Here is a 13,394-nt window from a genome sequence, read left to right as displayed (position 1 = left end):
AACATACCAACATTAACTCGGAAACCTAGCCTCAGTGAGAGAGAGAGAGCAATTTTTTGATTAGACGTTCAACATTCCAGGATATTTGTGGCCATGACCTTCCTTAGTTTTGTTTTAATTGAATTAAACTGAATAGAATCTGCTTATTCACTGAGCGCGCGTTATTCGAATGGCACGAATTTGATGACTGGGTATCCGGCGCAGTCCTCCTTGTATCAATATACTCACCTTTAACAGATATTTATCCAGGATTTCCAACCCACAACTGGCGCAGATGTTTTTGTCGGCGGAGGTGATGGAGTAAGAGGATGAAGGCGGAGATGAAATCGAGGGAGTGGATGGAGGACTAGGGGAAGATCGAATCTCATCCTTCTCCACGTTAGCTCCCAATGTGTCAGCATCAGAGTGGGACTGTAGAAAAAGGGCAATAGGGGGAAAGATCACTTTAATCCAACCGCATATAGGTTTAAAGTATTGTTATTAGTGCCAGAGCCTTTTCACGCTTTTTGTTAAAAAAAATTCATGTTTAAAATCTTAAACACAATTTATGTCTATTGTCATTGACAATTTGCTAACAGCATCAGCTTTCGCATTAGGTTGAAACTGAGATTGTGTCGCCTTTTAAATTAATTATTTGAAACTAATTTCTCACATTAAGAACTGAAGTGCAGGTGATCCGCCCGCTCTCACTTCAATAAATCATTATCCAATACACGTATTTCACGTATTTCAGACTCAACCAGCTGCACATCTCTCTAAACAAGGCTTGATTTTATTTGTATACATGCCAGTTTTAGGGACTAGTCCAGCCATAACATTGATGGTAACATTCAAAACGCGGCAATCAAACAGTGTTGATGATCAATTTTGGGGGGGTTTTTGCTAACTCTCAGAAATCATTCACAAATGGCGGCAATTGTTTTACGAGATACCGGAGAAGGAAGATATTATTTAAGCAGTCAGCGTCCTGGAACATTGTGCGGCACCGGGGCTACACTTCACCTGCCCACTCGCCAGCATGATTTTATCGCTACTCGGTCTGTTGTTTTTTTTTAATCGGTGAATTGCTATCTAGCCCATATTTTATTCACTTAACATCGTGCAAGAAGGTTTCCACAAAACGGAGGTTTTATTCTCGACATTTTAAAATATAAATTGTATGATGCATCAAAAGTAACATTACGTCAGTGTTCCTTTGCATTGGGGAGTTGGAAGGTAAACGCATTCTTTGACACGGGTTATTACTGGGGATCTAAATATTATGAGTTTGACCAACAAAGTGCACTTCACCGTGACAGCTAGATAGACGCATACATGCTGCGTATGCTTTGATCCCTGTCATTTTAAAAATACAAATATGTGATGGTTTCACTATTAAACTGCAATATAGCTGGAGCTCTAATAGTTAATCATGACCGTCCACATAATCATCCCTTTATCCTATAAAACCGAGCTCACATTAACAGGGCTAAAATCGAATGGACTTGTCTCTTTTTAACAAAAGGGACATCTATATTCTGCAAAGATTCAGCTGCCGTTTAAAATGTAAATTTCACACGGAAAGTAACGGTCAACTTTAACAGCTAAATGATATTGATGAAGTAAGAATATTCTTAACATTAAAACAGTCTTTCTCTCTCTAAGAGGCGAAATAAACTTGCATTGAACGAACGTGAATACAAAAAACAAGTCACGCCGTTAACATTGTTATTCACCATTACTTGTTTTTTTTGTGTTTGCAAACTTTGATTGTTTGACCGTGGCAGCCCGGCATGTGAGAACGTCAATTGTTTAATCTCTGACATTGACACGAACAATGCAGCGTGGGATCCTGTGACTTTCAAACTATCAGCCGGGATTTACACAGAAAGCATCAAACCTATAGATACACGGTCAGCCTTGAGCGAATGAAACAAGTTCTGACAAATTATGTTCATCTTAAATGCTCTCATACTTACCATGATCTGAGAAATTTTGTTTTCCACACAGCGCGAGGTGCCTTGTTTATGCTGGCTGTCCTTTGACATTACCTTTAAGAACAATTTCAACCAGACATATGAATGCAATGCTTGCTGCAAGCAGTCTTATAAAGGTCTTTAAAGAAGAACTGGACGTTTATATATGCGCTTAAAATAATAAATAATATTTTTCTAGTGGGCATTTAAATCTATGCAACAATACGGCATTTAATGAAGCAATTTTAATTTTGATTCGATCTTTTCTCCACTTAACCCTGGGCTCTTGAAGTAATCGCTCACTTTCTGTGCAATCCAAGGCAGAGAAATAAACTACCTGCAATTAGAAACTGGATGAAATCCGGAAGATAAGTGCCAACCAGGGTGTCAATTACAGCTGTCAATCAATAAGGCATCCGGGCACCGCAGAATTGGAAATTTGATTTCCTAAATGGCAGTAATTAAAAATCTAATATTTTTGAACGAACGACTGGGGGATGAGTGTGAAGTGGTCAGCCTGAAAGCTTTCTGTCTATTCAGTAGACCTCTTTTTCTTTCCTTTTAATTTCAGATCGAGATTTACAATTGCAAATGCCCCTTTTTAACCAGCTAATACTGTCAGGGAAGGTAGTAATTTTTGGATCTATAGTACTGGATTAAATGGGGAAAAAAGGCACGTTTTCGATTATTAGTTGCATTTTAAGGAAACGACACAACTTGCACGAGGTCTGGCAGCGCAGTTATATTTAAGAGCCTTTTTTTGGCACACTCAGACTTGACATTGCATCATGCATTTAACAAACCTCTTTGTCTCCCATGCCCTTGTAAACAATACATATACTTCACTTTAAATATATTCCTCAAAATTAAATGGTAATGCTCACTATCGCAGCTGAGGCAGCTGATTTGAAATATATGCAAACAGAACACCACACTGCAATATCCTGTACTGTCCTCAGCTTCCCGGTTGAAATCTCTCCCTGATGTTGCTGCGGCCCATTTATTTTTGTACATTCTAAACGCCTGCTTCTTTTTTTTTCGGTTGAAAAGCTGAACTATTTTCAGTTCATTCCTGCGTTTTAGAGGTTCGGTCCTCAAATTCGCCCTGTATATTTGGAATCCAATCCTACTCTACAAGAAATCCCCACAATAACGTCACAGGACACACAGGCTCCGAATTTAAATGATTTCCGAGTCATTCATGTCCAGGCTTTGCAACGGTTGCTTTTCTATGCATAAAATGCAAAGGTTACGCTCACCGCCTGATCAGAAAGTTGGTTTATTTTATAAAAAAATACACCCTCCCCCAATTAACTTGCACACGTAACTGTCCAAAGTAATGTTTCTCGCCCTCTCTTTCTCGCTCCCCGGTACAAGTGAAGAGTGTTACCTTTTCAGCTGGAATTCCTTCAGATAGAACCTTGTTCCCCTCTGACAGAGGAGCCAGAGTTTCACTTTTCCAGTACATGGGGATCGCCGATTCTTGAAAGTGCTGGTTCCGCAACACCCAGGAAAATGCTCGAGAAGTTTGAGTGGTCGTTGGAAAAAGAGATTTCCTCTTAGCTTTCTCTCCCTTCTGTTCTCTTGCCCCGCTGCTAGGTCAAAGTATAAAATCCAGTGGTGCACAGCTGCGGCGTCAACCCCTGTGTTTGGGGAGTAGAGCGCGGTGAGACAGCATCAGCAGTGATTACAGGCGTACCAGAAAATCCTGCTCGCACGGAGGGATGAGGGGGCATTCAGTCTGATTACGTTGCGAATGTGGACATCAACGCAGCGCCTGCGATTTCTTAACCGTGGAGAGAGAGAGAGAGAGAGAAAACACACACACACACACACACACCAATTTGGCGGAAATTTCAGATCCTCGACTTTATAGGTTTGAGCACAGACTGCTGACTTTTTCAAGAGCTAAGTGTTTACTGGAGTTCAATTTTTTTGAAAAAAATCTTCCTTCTACTTTTCCGTTTGGAGATGTAGTTGCTGGAAGCCAGGAAGTGAAGTGACTCGATCATGTAGGACACGTCTGGTCTGTCAGCTTCTGGAGAAAGTCCATGTGCAAGTGCGAGGGCTTTAGGGATCTGTTTAATCTTACTGTGTAATCAGGATTGACCGGGGGGAGTGAGAGAGGAAGTTTAACTCCTCTTGTTCACTCGAACCGCAGTGACTTCAAACTGCAGCGTGAAGTGCTCACGCAGTTTATCAGCCTGTTAGCGAGCTTGTAAGCTGTGTATGTTTCTAGTCACTTTTTTTTCACGGTGGCTCGTGGAGATATGTAGTCAAATTCTTACCACAGTTTATTTTTAATGATGGCAAGTTATCATAGTGACCTACATTTTAGTGAACCATTTCTTCACTGATACCAAGTAAGAGCTGGGGTCGGTCAATACTGAGTTGGGGACGCGCAGCCTTTGTGTCCCTTAGCGGAAGATGCAGTTCAGGAGTTGGTTGGTTATTGCACTAGCTCTGATGAGCACGAATCTCCAAATGAATGAGCAGTGATTGACTGAAAGCCTATAGGTGAAACCACTGCATTTGGGAAGGTGATTAAAACCCTCCCAGTCCCTGTCTGGACTGGACCACAGGAAGTAATTGCTTTTGCAATCCGTTGCCCCTCTATCCACCCCCTTATCCTCCGTCCCAACCATCATGGGAGGTTTCTTAATGTAAATTGTTGACTTTACTTTCCTCTCTGCTGAAAACTCCACACGACCTTTCTTTAGCACCATCCTTATGCTTAGCAAATGGATCCAGTGCGCCTGTACTTGCTTTACCTGGAACCATTTTGCTGCGATGACACTTCGATTACAATCGAAACGCTTTCGTGCAGCGGTATCTATGGATTTGTACCTAGACATCTGTTAAATAAAAGTCCAACGCATACCTAACTATTTACATCTGAATGTTTCTGTGGTACCTATCAACAGGGATTCATTCTTCCTCATACTGCTAAGGAGACAACCTGCACGAAATGTAAAACAACTCCAGGTTAGATCAGTAAATCAAACTGCCTTTGGCTGCATCCTCACAATTTCTAATTTTAGCCCCCATTTTCAGGGTTTTCGTGATAGCAGACAACATTCTGGGTAAAGATCTGCAAGTAATCTACGTAAAGACAGAGAAATGTTGGAGTGCTATCATGTCTATTGGAAAGCGTTTGTACATAAACAAGATCGCCCCTGTGAAGTAGCCGAGTAGCAGTTTAACCCAATGGCGGAGGGGACTGTAAACTGCTGGCTGACCCGCTCCCTTTCAAGTCCATTCAGCACGAGCAGTGCCTCTACCTCTACCGTGTGTGTCTGTCTGTGTGTGTGTGTATGTGTGTCTGTGTGTGTGTGTCTGTGTCTGTGTGTCTGTATGTCTGTGTGTGGGGGGGTGTCTGTGTGTGGGGGGGTCTGTGTGTGTGTGGGGGGGTCTGTAGCTTCGTGTGTGCAGGTATCTATAGCTGTATGTGTATAGATTTGTGTGCCTGTGACTATGTATAGCTGCATATGAGTAGATTTGTGTATTTGTAGCTGTGTGTATAGCTATATGCATGTAGATTTGTGTGTCTGTTATTCTATGTGTATGTGTTAACCTATGAGCATAGATTCTTGTGTCTGTAACTTTGCGTGGAACTGTATATAGCTGTTTTATATATGCGTAGACTTGTGTGTCTCTTGCTCTGTGTGTGTGGCTATGCGTAGATCTTGTGTGTAGCTGTAGAGGTGGTTCTGTGTGAAGTTTATACAACTGTGTATGTGGGTGGCTGTGTATAGCCTTGTGGGTGTGTGAGCGCACGTGTATGTATGTGTACCTCTGAGCGTAGCTGTATACACGTGTGTGTGAACTTCACTATTCAATCGAGCAATGCTCTCTTCTAGCATAGCTGACATCTCCAGCTACACTTCTTTGTATTCCAAAGTTTGATATCTGGTAGTAGTAGAGATGAGATTAGCGTGTCTTCAATGGGCACTTTTAACGTTTTGTCTAATAACAAGTTCCCATTTAAGAAAAAAAAACACCACAGCAATTCTGTAGACGTGGTCTTTATAGACGGTGTTATTTCCCTGTTCAGTTGGATTCCACCAACCCACCCTCCCTCCCACATCCTTTGCATCTTTCCAAAATACAATTCATATTAATCATCCGCTATTCAAGAGGGGAAAAATCAATTTATAATTGCACCATTGACATATTTCGAATTGATTTGGGGAAAGGTGATTGAGGGAAGTTTGGACAGGTTAGAGACTGAAATTGACATGAAGCAAAAGACTGGAGGCTGTGGGTGTGACTGACAGCAGCAGAGCCAAAGAGCCAGGTACTTGGAGTGCTCCACAGAGAACTCTTGGTGAAATAAATCAGTCTTAGCTCGCCCCCAAACAATCAACAGTTAGCGGTTCCCTGGCGAATGGGACCAGGCCTTAGCCCGTCACAACGAGAATGAGGGAAATGGACTGACTGGTCAGGTCTCCCCAGCAGCGAGGGTGAGTCTGTTGCTCTGCGGAAAATGGAGGAAATGATTAACGTGCGAAACTTATTTCAAACCATCAACCATTCTCCACCACCCAGGGGGCAGTTTGATTGGGGGGTGGGGGGGGGGGGGGGGGGGGTTGTGCTGGCGCTGGGTAGATTAGGGTAAATGTACTGGACAGTGATTCTCTGCTTGACTATCGCTTTTGACTGAAATATAACCTTCTGTAGTGCAACACTATCTGTCTCGCTTACAGGGAACCTGGTGATCAAATAGGTAACAATTCCAGTGGCCGCACAGTTTAATTGCACGAGCAGTTAATTCACAGAGAGAAGCAGGGTATTACTTTCTCGGCTCGGCGAAATGTCCTGCAGAGGTGAAAGGCGCTACATTAATGCAGGGCACAGATTGAATAACAGGAGGCAGGGCGGGACAGTAGGGGACCCTGCTTCTCTCTGTGAATTAACCGCTCGTGCAATTAAACTGTGCGGCCACTGGAATTGTTAACCATTTGATCACCAGGTTCCCTGTAAGCGAGACAGATAGTGTTGCACAAGTCATACCTTTGAAGAAAGGCCGATGTTGAAATGTGGGGACTCGCAGCCATTTTGGGGATAGCAAGCTCCCACAGACTGCAAGCTGGTGAGATCAGGCAGCTAGATATTTCTGTGATGTTGATGTTTGTGATTTCTGTGATGTTGATGTTCGGCCCGAACCTCGTTCACACTTTGCCCTTGACCTTTTTTCTTGTTTAAGACTCACACGGGATCTTTCCCAGCCACGAGAGGACAAGTGAAGCCTCAGTTTGACATTTTGTGGGAAAGAAGGCTCTCTTCATTCAGTCAGGTGTCCCCTCAGTTAACTTCCGCACTCGCATTCCTGGCGTCCCACTCCAGCCCAGAGTGTTACCAATGGACCCGCGGGCTGGCCCTCACACTGCATTCAGTCTGGGGGCAGTGGGGCGTTACTATAAGACACATCAGTGCCCCTTTTTGAGATGAATTCAGTCAGCGTTGGTATACCTCTGGCACGTTGTCTTTTGCCCGAATTCTGATGCCTCGCATGATGACATAGTCAGTGTTCATTGGCAAACTCACAATAGGACACTCGGAAGGTGCTAGTGACTTGATTAACCCCACCCCAGTTTCGGAGCTAACAACCTTCAAGTTCAGAAGGAGTGGAGACTCCCTTCCCTTACGAGCTTGTAAATACAATTGTTCATTGACACAGTTCAATTCTAAGTGCGGTTCCTGGCATCAGTTTGGAATTAAGTTAGTTACAATCATTTAGGTATCTACTTTGAGGCTCAGGTATTTTACAATAAGCAATTGTGTATCAAAGTTTAAAAAAATACACCTGATATGATCAATGGGCGGGAAACACGCCAACTAACACCGATCCGCAATCTCCTTCCAGAGCAGCTTCTCTCTGTCATTGATGACCTTCAATGTTTCCAATACACTGCAGGATTCTGATTGTGTGTCTTTGTCCTAGTGCAGTTCGGGTAGAATCTCCAGACAGAGATCTATGGGACCACCAGCTACGAGGTACCAATGTAAAATAAAACGAGACTATTCGCTTTCCAAGTAGGATGGGGTCGTTTCGAACAAGGCATTTATTTACCGTTGGCGACAAGTCAAAATCCCGTTTAATTATGGGATGTTTGAACTTTAGCTGTGCTGTAGTGATTGATTTGAAAATACCGTGGCTTCATTCAGAAAGTAATGTGAAGCAGAGTGGCTCTATGAAGACGTACAGCGATCCCAATTGAAAGAACTGTTCTGTGAAATCACGACATTCTTCATACAGTGAATGCATTGGCGGTGTAATGCAACGTAACTCAACTACTTGTGTGTTTACGGTATAAGTTATGTTCTTGAGTTTGGTCTTAGATGCGCACCGCATTATTCGATACAAATCAGTGGGAATTGCTTGTAATCCTTCAGCAACGTTTTCATGTCATCAGTGCATTAAAAAGCTGAAAAGCACTATTTATTCACGGGGTCATCTGAACCTATCGCGAACTTGGGCGTTGTACTTTATGCAGTGTTTAAACGCTGCATAAAACGTATCCTATAAACAGTATAAAACATGTCCAAACACACTTTTGAATAAACATAGTGATAATTGTGGCATTATCGCCTTTTAGCGCATATTCAGTAGTTTACTTTCCACCTGCAATTTTATTTAGGAGTTACAAAGCAATTCCATAACACCGAGATAATTGGTTCAGTCCGGTTGTGTGTTTACCTTTGATTTATGGTGATCACTGAAACTGCAGCGATGACAATATGAAGCTTTATGATCTAGGCCTAATTTCTGTATTGGGCAAGATATATCACAGCTCTTTAAAAATCAGCTGGAAATTTCAACAGACTAACATTAAAACTAATCGAATTTTAGTTTACAATTCTCCACTTTAACGTGAGTTCAGTTGAATTACCTCTTAATGGTCTCTATTGGGGTTTGCCGACTGCAGGGTCTGAGTCAGTTGGCCTTTCTCTCTAATAAAAACATAAAATAAAGCAAATAACTGCCGTGCAGGAAAACTGAAACCAAAATAGAAAGTGTTGGAGCTACTCAGCAAGTGTGGAGAGAGAAACAGAGTTAACGGTTCCAGTCCAGGGGACCTTCTTCAGAACAGACCCTTCATTGCAGTTACTTTTTAACGCAACCTTTTCTGATATTTAATGTTATGCCATACGTCTGGACTTGGAACCAGACCCTCTGGACTAGAGGTAGTAACACAACCACTGTTCCACAAGAACCTTGGGATTTTTGCAGTATTATGTCTGAATTGGCTCTCTGCAGCAGCAGTTGGTAATTCGCTGTCTGTTTCGCTTCTGTTAAGAATCCTGATGCAGCTATCATCTTGTATATCAATCAGAAAATTCCTTTGTTTCACAAGTTGCCTGCAATTATGCTGACACGGTTTCCCCAATATTCTTCACTTTATAGGTCTACGAATAACCTACCTACGCGTGCTGCCTTTCCTACTGATTGTTGCTATCTGTTGATCATTGCATTTTCTTCATTTAGCTTCAATTACTGTCCCGCTCCTCTTTTGTAATTGTATGATTATCCCGTCTCATTCTTTTTTTAGCTTTCACAAACACCTTCCATAATCCTTGGCTTTGAAGGGGAAATAGCATTTTGGTGCTTTGTTCCACCAGTATTTGCACTGGAGAAGAGCCAAATCCTTCAGAGTGTTTCTCCAGTCAATCAGGGATAGCAAGGACCTTGATCCACCTTAGCTTTCTTTATACATCTTCTTCATTATTTTAACTGCATTCTCCACGCTACCACCAGACTGCATGTGATCTTAAATTTTCGTTCAATGGACAAAATCTTAATCCTTTCATTTTGACTCCAACCCTGAGATCAAAAATGCACTGCAATTCCATCCTATAGAACCAAAATTGTTCTCTACATTATATCAACACATCCGTTAACTTCTTTACGTCAATTTTCTCGGTGTGCCATTTTAGCAGGTATACGTTAGCATAGTTAAATAAATGGCCTAACCTCTATCTGGTCTGTGACTTAAGTCTAACAATAACAAATCCGAGTGATATATTGAAGTTAACTTCAAAATACTTTGAATAGTTTAATGCGATGACAATATTTTTCCATTTACTATGACTTTATGTATAACTTCCTTTGTCTACAACCTGTCAGGAATATTTTGAGTCACAAAAACTTCTTCAGTCTATGAATTATTTATTAAAATGCTACATTGATGAATGTAGACTTAATTTCAGCATTCATGCTGCGCTGGTATACGACAAGTATCTGGCATTGTTACAGATATTCTGTAATTCCAAAATGGCCAGAGCAGATCACCCACTTCTCTCTAAGAACCTCAATTTCTTTTGAACAAACTCTCCTTTGATTCTACTAGTCAAGTTGGAAATTGTCACATCTTTTCATAGTATAAGGAGCAGTATTTTTGGTTGTACATTTAAATTTACATGTCTACATTTTGCAGTGTTTACATTTTCAGTTAGATTCTAGTGAGTCACAGTTCCAAGGTAGGAGATAATATATGATATCAATGTTTCTGACCTCTTCATTTATTTCTAGGAGCACTTCATGATCATCAATTTTTTTATTTGTGTAGGTAATAAAACTTTCCTGAATGAACCCCAAAGCACACATATGTTCCTTGTTTGTAGTTTAATTTCAACAAGTGTTTCTGCAAACATTATTTGTCATTTGGATGTTGAAATAAGTGATTACTTACTCCACCTTCAAATAACTTATATTCAATCTCTACCAAAAGGTTATTTCTACAGACATATTTCTAAGACCTCTTACAATCATGTAACTTGACAAGCATCACCATTTCATCGTGTACATTGTTCACTCCTGGTAAAATTTGAGATGTATCCTTTTACGATGATCATTGTACCAAGATCTGATTCCAATGGACCACCTTAAAGTTCAATGGGATTTCCTTCTTCAAATCAGCATTCCACAAACTGAATGTTCTGAAGTTCTTTTTACCTTCAGTTACAAATTTATAACAAATGTACAGTGTACAAATACAGTTATATATCTATCTCTAATCCATACCTTCATGCATGTCAATAGTCCAGTTGCAGATAATAATTATAGAAAAATCTTCAAAAGACATTTCAGCACACCAGATATTGCTTGGATGAATTGAGACAATTTGGTTTCAACATCTATAGAAAAATTTTAGCTTTCTCATGTGCCGTCAGTTTAATAATATTTAATGTGATCCATATCATTATTCTCAAGCTGCTTTCACTTGATGCCTCAAGCAGACTACAATGAATCTTGCCATGGTCTCCATGATAATCATAAGATTAGCATATTATCTGTTCACTAAAATATCACGGTGATAACATTGGATAAAGTAAAAGGCTTGAGTTAATGTTTCAGATCTATGACGCTTGTGCAAAAACGTTTTCAGTCTCCACAAGCTGCCTAATCTACTATGTGTTTCCAACATTTTCTATCTTTATTCCTGATTTCCAAATAATCACTATTTTATCATTTGTTTTATTGCATTTCATGCATTTATTTCTCTGAAACCAATATGCACCTTGGCCAGTATTGACTATTGCTAACAAACTTGCATCTTTACCTTTCTTGATGTACCAAAGTGCATCTTTGGTATCTAATACATGTGAAATATTTCTTCATTGGATCATTATTTGCAAAGGTAAATCTGGTTTGCCAATACAAATTCAGAATTTTGTTAGTCTGATCACATTCTTTAGTTATCAATGTATATCTGTCAAATACAATCACAGATTTAGCTGAAGACTATGAGTTGCATTTTCACTTTTGGACATACGCTGCATTCCAGATCTAAGTTCATTTCTTACTGCTATCAGATGGCTTGCACCAAGTTACAGTTAGAAGCTTCATTTGGAAGCTTCAGTGTTCTATTGAATTACACTAATAATTTTGGATCAATTATAACAGAGTTTTATGTTTATATTGCTTCATTAACTGTCTTAACAGGTTTTGAATTTTGCATATTGAATTAGTAAGGAACATATTCATAATCGCTCAGCAGTATGGTGGCTCAGTGGTTAGCACTGATGCCTCACAGTGCAAGGGACCTGGGTTTGATTTCACCCTTGGCTAAATGTGCATGTGGCATTTGCACATTCTCCCCTTGTCTGCATTGGTTTCCTCCCACAAACCAAAGATATGCAGGTTAGGTGGATTGGCTATGCTTAATTACCCATAGTGTCCAGTTAGATGGGTTAGCATGGGAAATGTAGGGTTATAGGGTAGAGGTTTGGGTGGGATGCCCTTCACAGGGTTGGTGTGGACTCAATGGGCTGAATGGCCTGCTTCTACTCTGTAGGGATTCTATGATTCTAATATTTGGTTTCTGATACCATTTTGCACTTAAACAATAATGTGGGATCTTTATCTATATCTTGGATCTCACTGTTGTGTTTAGCTTTTCTCTACAGTTCAGTCTACTGTTGATTATCAGACACATCACACCTTCATTACAGAGCTTCAGCATAGTGTTCATAATCTATCTGAGATTCAGGTTCCATGGGAAATGTTTGGTTTACCATGTCAAAAAAAGCGAATAAAAATGTAAATTAATGCAGTTTCCCTTTCATTGGCCTTTGTTTGCATTACAAACAGAAATTCAGCCAATCCAGACTGAACTGAAAGTTGTTTGGGGTCCCTCAAGTAGTTTTAACAGCAACTATACTCGGCAAGTAACAGCCAGAAACATTAATCCAGCTTTACAGAGCAGGAAACAGCGTATAATTAAGCAGACTAAAGGATTAGTATAAACTTATTCACTAACCCAGCCATTTTCATATTTTGAAAGATTGATATGTTTATCTAGGGCAATAATGTTGCTCTTATGAGTGTAATCAATCTGTGGGTTTTTAAGTTAGAAGGAATTCAAAACTGAAAATTAACATGCATCTGCATCTGTAGGTTGTCGTTAAAATTATGTTTATTCTTGATGTATTAATCATTTTACTAATTATTTAAACATTTAAAAACTGAACCTTTCAAATTCCCGTAAAATTGTACCGGTGGAAAAGCAAAGTTGCATACTGTTAACTTCTCCTCAAAAGATACAAAGTTCTGTGATTTCCATTATGATTTCTCAAAAGTTTCTGTTCACTCTTTGGGATGCCTTGTTACTTGTTCAATGTGTGGTGAAGTAGATTATTTAAATTATCTGGTGGTGGGATGACTTCAGTCTACGGTGGAATCTGTTCTCTTTGGCAGTCTTTACCCAGCACCAGCAATATGGAATCAGTTCATGAAACCCTTGTAGCAAAACTTACATAAATAAATACGTGTCAAAAATTTTAAGTGCTCGATCACTGAATTAACTACAACTAAGATAATTAATAGTTATTAATTTTAGTTTCTATCAATGTAACATTTCTGGTTAAACTAACTCTAAATATGAAATTGATTGTGAGGGAAATTACTATGGGCTACCCATTTCATCCACTCTCTTC

The 13,394-nt window shown here is 40.1% G+C and overlaps 1 protein-coding gene across 2 annotated transcripts in view; it reads right to left on the bottom strand.

Moving 5' to 3' along the window:
• lhx6a (LIM homeobox 6a) overlaps positions 1 to 8,918 on the bottom strand; it is a 59,828-nt gene extending 50,910 nt beyond the window's left edge. Inside the window, exons 1-4 of one of the 2 annotated variants that reach the window (XM_043720108.1) lie at positions 8,849 to 8,918; positions 3,346 to 3,598; positions 1,959 to 2,030; positions 229 to 411 (exon numbers count right to left, since the gene is read on the bottom strand). In XM_043720108.1, coding sequence (XP_043576043.1) covers positions 229 to 411; positions 1,959 to 2,030; positions 3,346 to 3,423 — 333 coding nt within the window. In that variant the 5' untranslated portion in view covers positions 3,424 to 3,598; positions 8,849 to 8,918. Of the gene's footprint in view, positions 1 to 228; positions 412 to 1,958; positions 2,031 to 3,345; positions 3,804 to 8,848 lie in introns of those variants that run through there. The other variant, XM_043720107.1, reaches the window with a different exon arrangement.
• Between the last annotated feature and the right edge of the window lie 4,476 nt (positions 8,919 to 13,394).

Source organism: Chiloscyllium plagiosum, chromosome 30, assembly GCF_004010195.1.
Source record: "Chiloscyllium plagiosum isolate BGI_BamShark_2017 chromosome 30, ASM401019v2, whole genome shotgun sequence".
NCBI lineage: Eukaryota > Metazoa > Chordata > Chondrichthyes > Orectolobiformes > Hemiscylliidae > Chiloscyllium > Chiloscyllium plagiosum.
The sequence above is the reverse complement of the archived record's forward strand: the minus strand, read 5'-3'. Positions and strand labels throughout refer to the sequence as shown.